Raw genomic sequence first — 18,332 nt, forward strand, 5'->3', positions numbered from 1 at the left:
TTGATTTTACAAAAAAGAAAAAGTCCCCTATTCCTCAACAAACATCTTAAAGTGTCAGTGCGGTGTTATCTCTCAAAAAAAAGAAGTTGCACCATAGAGTAAAATAAACTATTTTACAAGTACAGAGGCACAAAGGATGTATATTTTCAGACTGCAGATTTTTTTTACGGATATTGTTAGCATATTATGGACATTTTATTATTTTTTGTTTTTGTTTTAGTTTTTTGGGGGGGGGGGGGTGTTTTTGCTTAACATTAAAAGATGTATTTCTCTCAAAATGTCAAAAAGAAAAAAAGAAATCCACTGCTATACTACTCAGATATGGGAGTAAGTCACACACATGCAAGTCACAAGCAAGTTTCAAGTCTTAACCTTCAAGTCTTAAGCGAGTCCCAAGTTACTGTCTGAAGCAAGTTAATGAGTTAGTCTCTACAACCAGGGATAGGTATCGTTAGGGTTTTATCAATACCAATACCAATATGGAATATGATAATATAGTGTGTCCACCATTCACCAGTTATTGCTACCTTTGTGAGCTGCAGTTGTGTTTTTCAAACTCCTTCCTAAAAATATAGGCTGCATCAGGTTACACTAGACGGCCACTACGTCATGCATCACTTATTACATTAAAGGTGCTATAGATCAAATGTTTATGTAGACAAATCATTTATAAAAAAGGAAACAATAATAATAAATAAATTAAATTAATAATACATCCACAGAGCTTTTAGAAAAGTGCGGAATAAAAGTATTGCTTTTCCAAAAAAAAGATTGATTATGAATTTATCATTTAAAAGAAAGAATTGTACGGGTCTGAAAGGAATGTTGTTATATGCATGTTATGTGTATGTTGCATGTATCCCCTTCCTACTTCCCCATGTGGAATGCACCTAATTGGATAAACATGCTGCTATCGTCAACTTTCTCTTTTTCAACCTAAAGTTGAACCTAAAATATGTTTCTGGCAACATTTTACGCAAGAAATAGTGTATACATTTGCAGTATCTTGATTCATATTTGATCTCCAATGCCTAGTTTGACAGATTGATTGATTGATTGAAAATTGTATTAACAGATTGCAGAATGGGTACAATACAGTACAGCTCAATACACACAATTGTTAAGGGGATGCAGACCAGTTTACATCAGGGTCCCCCATTTTCAATTAATCATAACATATATGACATACATGACATACAGATAGACAGTACTGCTACATCTATACATTTATGACATACCAGATTTACAAATACAGTACTGTTTGTGATACAAAAAGAGTCTAAAAAAGAGAGTATATACATTTGACGAAGAAACTGTACATTGGAGGAGGTTGAGTAGGTGGGGTGGAGAGGGGGGTTGGGTAGGTGGGGTGGGGAAACTGTACATTGGAGGTGGGGGGGGGGGGCTGGGTAGGTGGTGTGGGGTAACTGTACATTGGATTATCCACGAAGCCTTACTTGGTCCCAAGAAGAGGGTCTTGTGTATTATTGGGTTAGGACATTTACTGTACATTGGAGGGGGTTGGGTTAGGACATTTACAGGGGCCAGTTTCGAATTGCAGTCTCCCGTAGGTGCTCTTTGAGAGTGGTTTTGAAAGTGGGTAGTGATTCATATTCCTTTACAGCTGTGGGTAGGGCATTCCACATTGATGTGGCATAATTGCGAAACGTGTTTTGTCCCTTGTTTGAGCCGAATCTGGGTTTCACATGATTTGTGGAGCTCCCTCTGGTGTTGTGGTTGTGGTATTCACTGACCTTTGGGAAGTAATTTGACATGGGTACCTTAGTTGTGTAGTGTATCTTGTAGACCAGGCCCATTGCAAGTTGCTGTACTCTGTCGTCTACTCTAAGCCATCCTAGGTTGTCAAAGTGGGCAGGGGTGAGGTGGGTTCTAGGAGTAAGGTCAAGCAGTAGTCTGACCAGTTTGTTTTGTGATGTTTGTAAAAAAGAATTTAGCCCTTTTGAGGTGCTTTGGTACCATGAGGTGCAAGCATAGTCGTAGTACCCTTGAATGAGTGCTCCTGCCAGAGTCTTCAGGGTATTCTTGTTTACCAGAGAGGAGATCCGGTACAAGAATCGAGTTCGTTGGTTGACTTTTTTTATTACATTGGATGCCATTTTGTCACAGGAAAGATTGGATGGAACCTAGGTATGTAATTTCATCTTTCCTTGTGACACTATTGTCACCCACTGTAACTGAGAAGCCGTCGGTCTTGCTGAGTTTGTTATTTGAACCGAAGAGAATGGACTCTGTTTACCCAGGTGTAATGATAGTTTGTTATCAGCGAGCCAGGTGCAGATTCTGCCGAGTTCCGAGCTGAGGGTTTTTTCAACCTGTAACTTGTTCTTGAGACCAGACCAGCATACCAGATAATTATCAGACCCTGTGTAAATCCTATGTAACCATTGCACACCATTGTTTTGACATGCTGGTGCTCTAGTGTGACATCTAGTGGCTGAATGTTGTCTATAGCACGTTTAAAACAGACATAAAATAGCATTGGTATCTTATTTCATCTAAGAATTTTGTAATTCTTCCTTTAAAAGGTGCTATAGATGGGGCGCCCTCGTGGCGCATACCATAGTGCCTCGCGCACCTACGTGGCCGACCCGGGTTCGATCCCAGCTCCCGTCGTTATTTGTCGCATGTCTTCCCCTCCTCTCCTCCCGTTCGCCCTCTCCTCTGTCGGTCCTGCGTGACCAATAAAGCTGTAAAAATGCTAAAAAAAGAATTAAAAAAAAGTGCTATAGATAACATTCAGCCACTAGATGTCATACTAGAGCACCAACATGTCAGACCAAAACAATGGTGTTCTTACGTAAGATTACATATCAACTGTCAAACTAGGCGTTGCAGATCAAATATGAATCAAGATCCTGCAAATACCCTATTCTTCACATAAAATGTTGTCAGAAACATATTTTAGGTTAAACTTTAGGTTGAAAAAGAGAGCAAGCCGCAACTGAGAAACGGGGACCTCTTAACTAGCAGCGCGTCTATCCAAACAAGTGCATTCCACGTGGGGAAATGAGAAGTAGGGAGGGGATACATGCATTTTTGTTAATGATTCATCTACATAACATTTGTATCTATAGCATCTTTAAGTTAAAATGTTGAAATGACTGATCTCATGGTGTGGAGGGTGACTTAACATGTCTGGATGATCATGGCAGTTTTTTTATCTTTATCTCAGACCTTTTGAATGCCGAGATAGATTATTATCTACCCACAACAGTTTCCCGCTTTGTATTTATTTACGCGGCACATGTGAGTACCTATTGTATAGGTAATTGTTCAAAACATAGTATTCTATCTGGTGATGACTATTTTCTGCTGTGGATTGTGTAGATTAATACATCTATATGTTTAGAACACTGTAATGTTAATCCTCATCAAGGAGAAATACCATCTTGTTTGCCTGAGCTCGTAGGATTGCATTTGTCACACAGTTGATTAGAGAGAGAGGGAGTGAGACCATTCTGCTATGGTTTGAGTTATACTGACTTTGACCTAGTGAGGGACTAAATAGGCTTAATAAAAAGGTCCTTTCGGGTCATCTGCCTCGAGTCAAAGTCAAGTCTCAAGTCATAAACACCAAGTCAAACTCAAGTCTTTTATCAACGTTAGTCTAGCAAGTCCCAAGTCCTCACATTTGTCATGCAACTCGAGTCCCCCATCTGTGCTATACTTGGGGAAAGCGGGGTCGGTTGGGACACTTTTGTACATTTTCACGCAAAATAACCTTCCATTACTCAGGCTACTAAAACAGGAATGAAAAGTATTTGATCCCTGAACAAATACAGGTGTCTGCTAATAATCTATTATGTTTTTTAGAGCCAAACTCAAATGTGAAAGGCACAATTTAGTTAAATAATACAAGTTCTTGTTCTGAGCTCCACAGCTGTTGAAATATAGATTTGAACACATTATATCTATAATATAACTTGTTGACATATTCCATACAAATATATATATATATTATTATTATTATTATTATTATTATTATTATTATTATTATTATTATTATTATTATTATTATTATTATTATTATTATTTCATAATATCTTTATGTAACTCAAACAATAGTTGATTGGCCTTCAATCGTGAGTAGTTTTCAAGTCACAATGCTGTCCCAACTGACCCGGGTAACTGTTCCAGCCGTCCCATGGAGAGCAGACACACTTTGTACTCCTGTGTTAGCTATCAACAAAAACTCAGACAGCTTATATTAGCATAAACTGTTAAGCCAGAAAATAAGCTTTCCAACTATATGTAATTTGTATGTGGTATAACAAAACACAGCCTGGTAGAAAAGAATAAATAAAAGAACAGGCAGAAATTTACTAAAACGCTGTAAATGACTAAATCGTAGATAAGATTTGAGTAATGGGCAGAAGGTCTCAACTTTGAACTTGAAAGTGAAGAGGCTGTAGCAGGGTGTGTGCCTATATTACAACTATTACAACCACCACCACAAAAGATGAATTCAGAGCAGGACATTATTATAAACCACCCAGTTGTATAAGATGTAGTTCCCAGTACAGCAGCAGTACAGTACAGCTATACAAAAGGGAGACATGAAGAAATAAAACCATGCAAGTCAAAACGAAAAACCAACAAGTAAGCACGGGATTCCCTGTGTCTTTTAAGTGTCTTATCTTGTTCCAACAGATAGTTTCAACCGGCACCGGATTTGCCGGATGAGAAAGGGAGTGAGACATGGAACGTGTGTGTGAATAAAGAGTGTATCTGTGGCAAAAAAATGTATGAGAATTTTCTTTCTTTATTTTTATTTTTTTACTTGGTTTTTGTTTAAAAAAAAATTGCTGTCTTGCACTTGACCTTTGTACAAAACATGGCCTGGGAAAGAAATGATAGTGCTTTGACCCTTGACAGACAAGAAAAGTTGCACTTAAAAATAAGAGAATATATATATATAAGAGATATATAAGAGATATATGATATTTTGATGCTCAAGATTGATGATGTTTGCACTTAATGTGAATAAAGATGGTTTTGAGAAATATTTTGGTTTTGTGTTTTCTTTTCTTTGTTCCAAGTCAGTGTGTGAATCATCTCCTTGATGTTGCTAATTAATATTCATATTAAAATGTATTTAATTAATTAATGAATAATTAATTAAACCTTGATTTATCTAGGGGTAGGTTCATAGATGCTCAATACAGTTCCATGCATTCACACCTGGGAGCAGCCCAGTACAACTGCAGTCTGACACTGTTGACCACTGAGCAGCCCCACTGGAGCAGTTGGGGGGTTAAGTGCCTTGCTCAGGGGCACTTCAGCGGTGGGTATTGAGGGCACGGAGAGCGTTATTCATTCACCTCTCTGCCCAGATTTTGCAACACAACATTACATTCCACAAACATTTACACCTGAAAGAGGCTGTTCCGGGCTGTTTCAGAGCTAAGCTTCGTAATTATTTTATTTTATGCCAAGGACCTCTGTATATATTCATATTCTATACATACATGGACTCACATTTGATGAGGGTTTCATTGTTATATGATTTAGTGTAGAATTGCACTGCTGACAACAGGTGGTAACTTCTAAATGAAATAATCGTGAATTGAAACTACTACTCATTTAGCTGGGGACCTCCTGGTACCTCCTCAAGGACCCATTTATGGTCCCAGGAAGGACCCCTCTTTGGGAGCCACCGTTTTAGAGACTGTCAGAAAGTGGATGTTGACAAGACTGCAACAGTCCCATCTGGCGATGGATTATGGCACTGCACACAGTGATGCTATTAAAGGGGCATTTCCCAGTCATCATTGTAGTTGATTTTCCAAGATAGATTATTGCAGTGGTCTTTAGTTTACTAGATAGATATGTCTTGTTTAGATTTGGTTTCCTAAAAAGCCCTATTCACTGTAGTATTATAAAACAATTTATAGTATGAAAACTATACTATACATTTCATAACGTTATCCCTCCAGGCTACGCTATTATTATTTAATCTGCATAATTTAATTGAACTGCATTTAACACACAAGTCGATGATTCAGCATCCTCGTATGATCTGCATCAGGACAAATTCAAACTCATTAACTGTCAATATCTTGCAAGCCAAATTAATTTGTGCAAGACTGTTTAAAGTTTTGTGATATGTGTGTGAGATTGAGACTGTTTAAAGGTTTGTGATATGTGTGTGAGATTGAGACTGTTTATGGTTTCAGGATATGTGTGTGAGATTGAGACTGTTTAAAGGTTTGTGATATGTGTGTGAGATTGAGACTGTTTATGGTTTCAGGATATGTGTGTGAGATTGAGACTGTTTATGGTTTCAGGATATGTGTGTGAGATTGAAACTGTTTATGGTTTCGGGATATGTGTGTGAGATTGAGACTGTTTATGGTTTCGGGATATGTGTGTGAGATTGAGACTGTTTATGGTTTCGGGATATGTGTGAGATTAAGCAGCTCCCAGCAGTTGGAACGAGATGCAAAAGATTTTGAAAATACCTCACTACCTCTATCGCAGAGTTGTTTACACACACATCTGCAACTGTCACCTGCAACTATCACCCAGCCTTTTAGCTCTGCTTCATGTATTATATACCCTATAATTATATTTGGCTGTTTGTTTGAGGTGTGTTTTAATTATTTCCCTTCCGTTCCTTGGTGCTGAGCCAAACTGTAAAAACAGTAGTACATAAAACAAAGCGGGGCTTGCAAACCACTTTTGATGCTCCAATGTGTTTTAATTGTGACAAATAATAGCAGTAGATACAAGATTTCGACCCTTCCGGTCTTTTTCAAGTATGAACACAACACAAAATTACATTTTTTTATACAGGAAATGAAATAGATTAGCTATCAGCCCCACCTGGTGATCAGGGGCGGTCCCAAGACTTGCATGATTTTTTTATACATGATTTGTAACAATTTATCTTTTCCATTTGACATTTTTTAGAAGGAGATTTTTTTGAGAAATATATATATATTACATATTAAACACAGTATTAGACATCATTTAAAGATAGGCAGCAGTGTGTAAGGTACCTTCTTTGGACCCGGTCCAGGTCCTAGCCACTGAAAACAAAAACAAAAAGGAAAAAACAAAGTCTCCATCTATTGACTGTCTCCCTCTATTAGTTAAATTTACAAATAAGGTGTAATGTCAAAGTCCTCATTGAGTCCTGTTGGTGCCATAGTTTTAAGATAATGGATCCACCATACTTCTCTCCTCAGTAGGAGATTATCTAAATCTCCCCCTCGTCTTGGAAGATACACTCTCTATTCCAAGGTATCTTAATGATGAGACATTGTGGTGTGCCTTTTTGAAATGTAAAGCTACTGGGCTTTTTTCATCCCCATTCCGTATCGTGCTCCTGTGTTCAGCAATACGTGTTCTTAAAGCATGTGTTGTCTTACTAAGCTAATCTATTTCATTTCATGTATAAAAAGATGTAATTTTGTCTTGTGTTCATGAAAAAGACCGGAAGGGTCGAAACGTTGTATCTGCTGCTATTATTTGTCACAATTAAAACACCTTGGAGCATCAAAAGTGAGTTGCGAGCCCCGCTTTGTTTTATTAATTATTTCCCTTACCTCTGTGATGTATGTATCATCTATTTAAAAAAAATAAAAAAAAAAGTGAGAGGACTTTTTGTGTATGTGTGTGTACTGTATATATATATATATATATATATATATATATATATATATATATATATATATATATATATATATATATATATATATATATATTGTGGCAGATATCATCCCCCGTCACATGGCTATGTGAAGGAAGGGAGATACTACTGCCACGGGCAGAGGAGAGTGAGGCCATGTCCCCACGTATCTGGATCTTTTGCCAAACGCACATTTTATTCCACGATTGGGCCTTTCATCCACACGTAAAGGGTGTTTTCAGAGACATAAACGGAGATTTTCTCAAATGCATTTTAAAGTGAAGATCTTCCAAAATATCCGTTCAGTGGATCCGTGCAGCCACTGTAAACGCATAGTCTACTCTAGATAAACGATGACGCCACAGCTCACTACGCATGCTCAGACTGTGGCGGGCCTTAATAATATCTGGCCCGTCAGATTGTTTGGCGAATATTACTTTACTATTTCTCTAATATATATCAGACCGACTATAGACTAGCTAGGCTATATATTTCAGCTATAATGTCCTTACAGAGAAACTACCACCACCTAAAACATCCTTATTACACCTTGTTTTATCCATATAGGCAGTAGCGCTTTGAAGTAATAATAACTTCGGTGGACTTGGTGCTGAAATGTCATTCAAACTATCCTTACTTATGCGACGACGGCACCACACGTGAACAGTACAATGCAATTAATGAATGTCTTGTTGTAATTAGTATATATATAGTTTGCTTTGTGATAAGGACTCGCCATTTAGTTTCAGAATCCGGAGATTGTTAGCCCCTTTCGTGACTGTGATGCACCGAGTGAATCCACAGTCACTTGCTCCTCAATAGGAAATCAACCTAGATTTACCCTGAAGGACTGGTTCTAACCGAACCGTTCGTTATACAAGTATCACAGAGAAATGTCAAAGGTACTCAGAGTTGCACGAGGGTTTCGAACAGAGATACAGGATGGTTTTGAAAGCTTGGCGTTGCTAATAAACATTTTAAATATTTTTTATAAACTGCTCAAAACGGCATTATTTCCGGCATTGGCTGCCTGGTGTGATCACAGCGCATGCGCATCATGCACCCAATGCCGGAAATAATGCCGTTTTGAGCAGTTTATAAAGAATATTTAAAATGTTTATTAGCAACGCCGAGATTTCAAACCATCCCGTCTGTCTGTCCGAAACCCTCGTGCAACTGTGAGTACCTTTGAAACATCTCTGTGATACTTGTATAACGAACGGTTCGGATTGTGATCTCAACATTGACATTGTATCTCTCCGTCGCCCAGTACGCAGAAGTAAAGCATTGAATCGTGACATATCTAGATTGGTTGTTTCCTCTGGACTGCATAATCCTCCGCTATATCTATCTATTTATCATCTTGTATGTCAATATAGCCAATGGAAATGCTAGGAATGGTCAAGTGGGCTGGGTGAACCAATGGACAATTCCTATCGTATTCTATATGAATTGAAAATGGGGGACCCTGATGGAAACAAGACAAACGTCTTTCTCAGGTCTGCATCCCCTTAACAATTGTATGTATTGAGCCGTACTGTATTGTACCCATTCTGCAATCTGTTAAATAAAGTTTTCATTCATTCATTCATTCACTCAGTCGTCCTGACCACTCGTACACAGTGGCGTCGCGTGGGTAAAATAACAGGGGAAGCCAAAAAAAATTATTAAAAAAAAAATTATTAAATATTTTTATTAATAATTTTTTTTTTCTTTTTTTTTTAAAGTCAAGCAGTCACCATGTACACTACAGTATGGCTCGGCGGCCAGTCAAACGTTCTTTTTATTTATTTAACAGATTGCAGAATGGGTACAGTGCAGACCAGAGAAAGACGTTTGTCTTGTTTACATCAGGGTCATTAATACTGCTGGAGCATTGGTTAATTTTTGGTCCAATTTTTCCTTGCGCGATTTTGTGCGCCGCGTGGGAGCAAATTCGAGACACATATTCGGTTGCAAAAAGGTGTCCCACGGTCTCCTCTATGGCCGTGAATATTTTCACGCGGATCGGAATCACGGCGCGCCCGTGGGACACTTTTCCGTTTCGGCGAGTTTATTCCACGCTTTCTGTTTTCCTTTTCTAAGCATTTTAGGGGCTACATGTGAATCAGTAAAAGTTGCGGGACGCCCAGATGTTTCCACGATAGAAAGCTCGCGTGGATCCCATAATAGGCTCACTTAATACAGCGTTTTTAAAATCACGCGACATTTTCAGGGTCGCGAGCCGACCTTTTCCCCTCGTTTTCGATGATGGAAGTGATTTAGGAAAAGCTTCGGCACGCCGAGAGGTCCCCGTGGATTTAATCTCGCGAGGATCGGGGCAATATTCGGCCCGTGGGAACAGTTACGGGTTAATACAATGTTCAGAGTGCAGAGGGGAGGTGTGCAGAGGGGATTCCACACTCATGATTCTTCTCACAGCCCCGTTTTAAACTTTTAGGGTGTGGCAGTCAGCTCGAATCTGATTGGCTAGGATCGGATTTGGACTCTATAATGCTGGAAGCCTGGAGAAAGAGACCTACCATCTGCCTCCTCTCCTGCTGCAGTGAGCATAGTGAGGCTGACAGTGTGTTAGAGGGAGTGAGAAGGAGAAGAGGGAGACATTTAAAAAAAAAAAAAAAAATTATAACACAGATGAAAAAGAATGTAAACTATATGATTTTTTTTTTTTTTTTCATATTTCATATTTGATATTAATTCATATTTTAATATTAGGGAGGCATGGCTTCCGTTGGCTTCCATAAGGATTCGCCACTGCTCGTACATCGCTTATCGCCACCTGCTTGTTGGAGCAATTCATATGCGTTTATGTGTTTGTGTCTGGATGGAGTTTTTTTTTTAACTCACTGTGGTGTGGACAGGGATTTTATTTTAAACAAGGAGGAGTTGATTAGGACTGATGGAATACACCTGTGCACCACGTGATCACCCACATCCCACACACAAGACACACATAGCATAAAACCATAGGAGAGACAGAGGAGAGGTGAGTGGAGGTGTGGAAAGAGCAGAGTTTGTGGAGAGAGTGTGAGATACTGAGTTTGTGAGGTGAGAGGTAGTTTGAAGGAGAGGTTAGAGCGAGAAGGTGTTCGTGTTACTGGACCCTGGACTGGCTGAGATACCCCCTTGTGAAACTGACCCTGGACCTGACGACAAACCCTGAGTATTGAACATTCCCTTTTTGTACGAGAGCCTGGAACGTGTTTTGACCCTGGACTGTAACATGACTACTCTATTGCCCATTGGACTTGTACTGCTGATCAATAAATATAATTTGTTTATTGAAATTGTGCTTGTGTGGAATTGTTTGTTTTGGTCCGTGTCGAGCCTGAACACCACAAGGCTCGTCACAATATATATAATAAATTAAATACAAAAGATGGTTTACAATTTTGGGATGTGTGTGAGATTGAGACTGTTTACAGTTTTGGGAGATTGTGTGTAAAATAAATCAGCATTGTTTCGTTGGTGCTGCCTGTGAACGGTTCCAGGGAGGACAATGTTAACTTTGGTCACAAAGTGAACAGTGGTCTCCTACCTCCCACCAGTGGTCTAATGGCGCCATCTAGCGGACACCGCCAGATGGTGCAGGCCACCATTTTGTGTTTCTTAAAAGTAATTCAATAGGGTCCAGCTGCAGACTCGGAGCCTCGGTCCAGATTGGAACTTCCGCCCTGCCACAGGATTATTACTCCTGTGACAGGGCAATGCGCTGATTGGCGGAAAGTACGGAAGTATCTCGAAGTACGTCTGACGTATCTCGAATTACGTCTGACGTTTCTCTACGTTAGCGAACGTTAAACGTTGTATTCATAAAATAATATAAATTCAGCAGCATGGGGAGGGCCGGGGGGAGGGGAGGTACAGGTAGTAGAAGACATAGAGATACAGGTCACATAATTATAGTACAGTGGAGAAGTAAAAATAGAATAAAAAGGCAGTGTAAACAATATACAATATTATTAACTCTAATAATAACACGCCTCGCGGGCTCATTATAATACGAGAGCTGTGGGTCTGCATTGTATAGAGCGGATCCCCCGGCCGTATTCAAGCGCTGGAGCGCTTTGCGATGGATCAAACTGTATTAATATAGTAGTAATAATAGTAGTTGGCTAGTTGCGCGCTTCTGGCCACCTCCTGCAGTGCGCGCATACACACATACTGTCTGTAGCCTATACAGTACGTGCAAAATTAGTTGTCAAGAGCCAATCGCACAGGTTGCCTCATCTCATCTGGCTCTGCAAATAGATCTAGAGTCTGAATATCATATATAGCCTGCTGATGATCTCTCTCGAGTCAAATCCATTCTGAGAACGGAATGCAGTGCCCGCGACGAGGGTCTTGATTGATTGATTGAAAATTGTATTAACAGATCATGCTGGACTTACAAAAGGCCTTTGACACTGTCAATCACTCCATTCTTGATTGAACATTTTATTAACAGATTGCAGAATGGGTACAGTACAGTACAGCTCAATACACACAATTGTTAAGGGGATGCAGACCAGAGAAAGACTTTCGCCTTGGGGGGGGGGGTCGGGTAGGAGGGGTGGATGGGTGGGGGACACTGTACAACTGTACAAGCAAAACTGTACATTGGAATATTGACAACCATACTTGGTCATTTACTGTACATTGGAGGGGGTTGGGTTACAACACAGGAGCAGAGTATAAACAACAGTACAGGAATGAGAAACAGTACTGTACTGTTGTTTATACTCTGCTCCTGTGTTGTAACCTGTGTTTTATTCTATTTTTACTTCATACTATAATTATGTGACCTGTACCTCTATGTCTTCTACTACCTGTACCTCCCCTCCCCCCGGCCCTCCCCATGCTGCTGAATTTATATTATTTTATGAATACAACGTTTAACGTTCGCTAACGTAGAGAAACGTCAGACGTAATTCGAGATACGTCAGACGTACTTCGAGATACTTCCGTACTTTCCGCCAATCAGCGCATTGCCCTGTCACAGGAGTAATAATCCTGTGGCAGGGCGGAAGTTCCAATCTGGACCGAGGCTCCGAGGCTGCAGCTCAACCCTACTCAAGTAATTCAGTTAATTTCTTCATGTATGTTGTCCTGGGCTTTTTCTTCCCTTGTTTAATTGTCATCCTCCTGTCTGGTGTTGTTTGTGTTATTGCTTGGTTGTTGTGATATTGCTCTTGTGTCTAGTTTGGTGTTTAATGGTTTCTGTGTTTTGGACTGGCTGTGCCAGGTGTTGTCAATTATAATTAGTTGTGTATTTAAGTGTGGGTCTGTCCTCACTCCTTTGTGGTGTCATACCTCCGTGTTCCTGTACCTGTCATGTCTGCTGTCGTCTTCCTTGTCCTGCTGTCTGTATTGAGTTTAGTAAGTGTTATATTAGTATTCCGTTTTTATGCTCTTTGTTTTTTCGTGCATCAGTTCGCGTGTCTCTCTAGTGCCAGCTCGGCTGTGCCTTTTGCTTTTGTTTTTGGTCAGCTCGGCTGTGCCTCTGCTTTTGTTTTGGTACTTGTCATTTACATTTGCTCTCTTGGTTCTAAAATAAATAGAACACCACGTTTTCTCCTGTCATTCTGCACCACCGTCTCCGTTCTCCTGTCATTCTGCAGTTCTGGGGCTCCTCCGTCATTCCGCATATTGGGTTATTTTCTCCCCCAAATCCTAAGAGCTGCCTATTGGTTTGATTGACTGCTGCTCTAAAGGGAGTTTGTAGGGGAACAAATCGGCTTTCATTTAATCTGGATCGATGATGTTTAACAACATTTTCTGAGATTGCTCAGTGTGCAGGTAAAGAGAGAGGATATAAGCTGCATTTACACAGACGTAAATTATATGATTTTTTTATTGTTTGTGCCGGAACAGCTTCTTGTAGCTATTTATGCAGAGAGAAACATGGAATCTGGACAGCAGGTTAGAGACTGAGGCTTGTGGCCGAACAGCTGTGGGTTAAAATCCCCATAAGCTGTAAAATCAGGATAGTGGGCATTACTGAGTGACCTTCTCCCCTCTCTCAACAGCTACTGGTGGGAGCAAAGCACTTGACCATCAAACAGCTCCAGTGGAGCTGCTCTGTGGTCAACAGTGTCAGACAGTGGGGCTGCTGTGTCTGCAGCTCCCAGGTGTGAGTGCATGGAAGTGTGAATGTGAAGCAGGTGTTCATGTTCACACTCAATCAATCTACATCTTCCTTTCTATCATACCAACAAGGGGCAGTATTCAATTACATATAGAGGTGTACAACTGTGGAACGCCAACCTACACACAGACGGCTATGTTCTGAAAATAAAACTAAGCGGCTTTAATAACCACCATATAGGAAACAGGGTAGACTAATTGTGTTTGTTTTCACTTTATTTACTTTTGTATTTCTGGCAGATTGGTCCATTTAAATCATTGCATTTTGTCCACTTCATATATTGTGTTGTCGTTTTCTTTATTTGATTATTGTAAGTGTTTTTTTCTTTACTTTTGTAAAATTATTTTAATTTATTTTCTTATTTAAATGTTTAAATTGTGGTGATTTTAACATGAGCCCTGACGGGTTTCTTACCTCACCTGCACATCCACCTAATAAATATTGTATTGTATTTGTATTATGTATTTTTACACATAAATAAAAATCAAATCAAAGCAGCTGTTCCCAAAATAATAAGAAATATATATAATAATAAAACAAGCAAGCTCAGAATAAAAGTGATATGGAAGTCCTTCCAAATAGAAATTAGATTTGTACCATCAATACCAACAATGTGGTGATAGTGTAATATAAAGACATGTTATGGTTCTATTGACTCATTGTGGTAAAAAATACAATAAGTGTGTTATTTCAGCCAGATCTTGCACACTCTGAAATTTTTGCATATGTCTCAAGAATCAACACAAGCGAAGCGATTACAAAGGTTTAGCAATTGCCTTGGCTTGCATTTGCATGATAAAGCTTTTACAGTTAAACGGGCACGATTATATTATGGGAAATGCGTTTTCTGTCTTCTTCAGTCAGACAAGAAGATAGATACCAATTTCCTCTCTGTGTGCATTTAAAAGCACTCGGGGGTCAAAATGTTCCTTGGAAGAGTTGTATCATAAGCACCGCTTATGCTTTGTCCCTTGAAACAAACTCATCCGTTTACCCCCCGTGACAGGCTGCTGTTGGCTAGAAGCCTATGTGTGCTTGGAGCTGAACCAACAGAATAGCCATTATACATTTTAGTCTATTGTTCTGATATTGAAGATACTGAAGTATTTCAGTGAACGAGAATGAAACCAGACACAAAAAGAAGTCACTGCAGAGCAGGGATTCGTATGGTTAACTATTTATTTATACAGAATTTATCCAGTTATGTATCAATCGTATTATGTATACTATATAAATCTTGGTATACTATGCAATCCTTTTGACAAGAGGAAAACAGAAGCACACAAGGACAGAAGCTCTTGATTATCCAGAGAAACATCAAAATACGACAAAAGTAAAATGATGGTGTTGAAATACCCATCGCCCAGCACCTTGGCCACGATGTCAGCCTCAGCTTCTTGTGATCCTTGTGTTACAATCAATTGTTGTGGGAAATATTACAATCAATCAAACTGCACATAGTACTATCTATTTACTTAGTACTATGTACAGTACATCAAGTAAAAAATACAAATGGAAATTATTCAAGATTAAAGGTCCTTTTTATATATATATATATATATATATATATATATATAGCTTCCTATGAGAGGTGTGTGGGGGAGAGGGTTTTTTACTTCAAGACATGACCAGAGTTTCTCCAGGGGGAAATCCTAGCACTAGGCTTTCTTCATATCAGTGAAACTGCCCAGTGTATCTTCATACGCATGATAAATAAGCTGCTTCGTTCATAAAGAGAGAACTCTTCTTGGACCCAGGTAAGACAACATCAGACAAATCATCTCTTTTCAGAGGAAAAACTAAAAAGGTTAAGAAAATCAAAGATGAAAAAAGGTCCAGAGGTTTTAGTTGGCAACTCCTGGGGAACCGTGGGGATGTACATTCCTGTGTTCGACATGTTCGTCCTGATGTCGTCCAGACTCATTAGGTTCATAAATATCAGCAGGTACAGCGAAGGTTGCTATGGATGAACTCAGGATTTGTCAAAAATGCATTTACAACTAAACAAAAAAAAGACATCCCGCCCCCAACAACAACATAAATGCATCAAAAGATTGAAATAACAGATTGCCTTCATTTGCAAATGTATTAAATCGTGGCATCATCTATTAAGACATTCTTGGCAGTTTCCAAAGGCGACCACATGTACACACCTGATAGCTTCCACTTTTTTTTTTTTTTTTTTTTTTTTTTTTTTTTTTTTAAATAGGAGTCTCAGAACTCCATCATCACTCATGGTCAGGGGTTTACAGCAACCCCTGACCTCCTAGGCACCCAACGTCTGACCCAATTAACGTGTGCTGCAACCTCAACAACAAACAGTATACTCACAGGTGAAGAAGAATCTATACAACTAAATTAAGTCAATCGCAGTCACATAATCGATGCAAAATACTACAAGTCTACACACACACACTATACAAAACGGTGCTAACATTTGTACAGTCGCAAACTGGCTTTCTTTTTTCTCTTGCTACAAACAAAACACGAGAAACACCTACATTAATCACCTTGTGTCTGCATTATGCTTTTACCACAGAAATAGAGGCATAGAGCCCTACAGTACAATAACTAGGGGTGGGACGATACATCGATCCAGATCGATATATCGATCTATTATCAATAATCAAATATGATTGATGCAACGTAAAAAGATATTCATATTGCGATACTCTTATTTTGAAAATCCGGCGACGTCATATCCGCCCAGTGTTGTGAAACTCCGTTTAGCTCTGTACAGCAGAGCAGCGCTAGGGAGCGTCTATTTTGAGACCCGATAAGTCTGTGCAGTTTTTTCCCCGCAACGGGTCAAATGCATCTAACATGCTTTGCATCGTCGCCATTCTTTTATAAATTAACGTTACATTAGCTGCTTAAGCTAACTAAGCTAAGAGAGAGAGAAACGGAGAGAGGAGAGGAGGAGGAGGAGGAGGGGCGGGGGCATTCTGTCTCTGTGTGTGTGTGTGTGTGTGTGAAAATACCAGATGAAGTCAGGAGTATTATTATATTGATATTATTTACAGAGGATGGACAGATAATGTTGATATTTAAACATGATCATCATGCAACATAAAACAATTGTAGGAACGGTTTGGTAGAGGAAGGGGTTTTAGCTTGCGTGTTGTGAGTTCCAAAACATTTTACTTAAAGTTTAAAGCTCAATATATTAAAAACGTGGCACTTTACAGTGAACAGGAGGTCTATTTGTATTAAAAACAATAGATTGTTTTTCATTTAAATGTCTGGAAGAGCTCAAAAATAAAAACGTCAATTGATATTTCCGTAGCCTTTTTTTGTTGATCTAAATGTGACTGATTGTGTTAAATGGGCACATAATATCGTCTCATATCGATCGCAGGCACCTGAATCGAATCGAATCGTATCGTGGCAGACTTTGTGATATCGGCAAATATCGTATCGTTGTCCAAAGAATCGATATCGTATCGTATCGTGATGAAACTGGTGATTCCCACCCCTAACAATAACGTTTTTTTTTTAATGCACCCCACCCCTCTTTTCCTACAATATTTATTCACCCCATTAGTTCAACACTTATTTGCAGAAGGAACGATATCAGTGCAGTGGGACAAGAACGTTTCTCTGGAGGTCAAGACATCTTGAGTGAGTAGGGGTTAATGCGGGGGGGCGGGGCGTGCGGGGGGATAGTGGGTGTGGAAGTGAAGAGTGCCGGTGGTTCAATGCTCCATGGTGGTGGCAGCTGCCCGACTCGATGCCTCCCCACCCAGTCTCGACCCCCGACCGCACTCCTACATAGGTTTTAGGTTTTAGGTCCCAGCGAAGGCCCCCATTACGGGGCTCAGGTTCCAGGCGAGTCATCTTCAGGGGTGGACCTTGAAAGCCAGCAGCTGCTCCGAGTGCATGTTGTTGAGGGAGCGCAGGTCGGGCAGCTTCAGCAGCAGCTTGGTGAAGACGGCCGACTCGTTAGGGTGGTTCTTGGTGATGAGGCAGCGCAGGGCTCGGATCAGCGAGTCCTGCAGCGCCTCCACAGAGTTCACGTTCTCTATCCCGGAGCGATCTGCGAGGAGAGGGAGGAGAAGGACGAGGGGTTTAAACACGGCGGGCCGGATTAAGAGAGGAAGGTTCTCTTTGAATGAGGAAAAGCTTGGGAGTGGCCAGTTGAGTTCCCATGCTCACTGAATAAACTGAAGCAAACTTCCCTAATTCCCAAACTAATAGAAATAGCAAGGACTACCCTGAAGCGTTAGCGGTCCCCCTCACGCTAAAAACCCTTTAAGTCAAGAGAGAGACCCGCCCCAAAAAAAGACAAAACGTGTCTCACACCTGCAGAAACCAGAACCACGGCGGTAAACAAGCTCATCTCCTCCTCGCTGAGGCCAAGGTTGGTCAGCTTCTCACTGAAGTCGAACATGGAGTTGAGGAGGTCGCCGGTGCCCATGGCACGGAGCACATCCACGCTGTACTTCTTGCCGCCCAGGAAGGTGACCGTGCGATCCCTCATGTCAAACAGCGAGGCGAAGCGCACCACTAATACCTGGCCAAAACAGTACCACCATTCTGTGTCAGTCAGTG

General features: G+C 40.2%; 1 protein-coding gene across 1 annotated transcript in view; it reads right to left on the reverse strand.

Moving 5' to 3' along the window:
• Nucleotides 1–15,023: 15,023 nt before the first annotated feature.
• nr1d2b (nuclear receptor subfamily 1, group D, member 2b) overlaps nt 15,024–18,332 on the reverse strand; it is a 29,177-nt gene continuing 25,868 nt past the window's right edge. The window contains exons 7-8 of the mRNA XM_084312562.1: nt 18,084–18,294; nt 15,024–17,817 (exon numbers count right to left, since the gene is read on the reverse strand). Coding sequence (XP_084168688.1) covers nt 17,621–17,817; nt 18,084–18,294 — 408 coding nt within the window. The 3' untranslated portion in view covers nt 15,024–17,620. The remainder of the gene's footprint in view (nt 17,818–18,083; nt 18,295–18,332) is intronic.

The sequence above is a fragment of the Notolepis coatsorum genome (assembly GCF_963971535.1).
Source record: "Notolepis coatsorum genome assembly, chromosome: 4".
NCBI lineage: Eukaryota > Metazoa > Chordata > Actinopteri > Aulopiformes > Paralepididae > Notolepis > Notolepis coatsorum.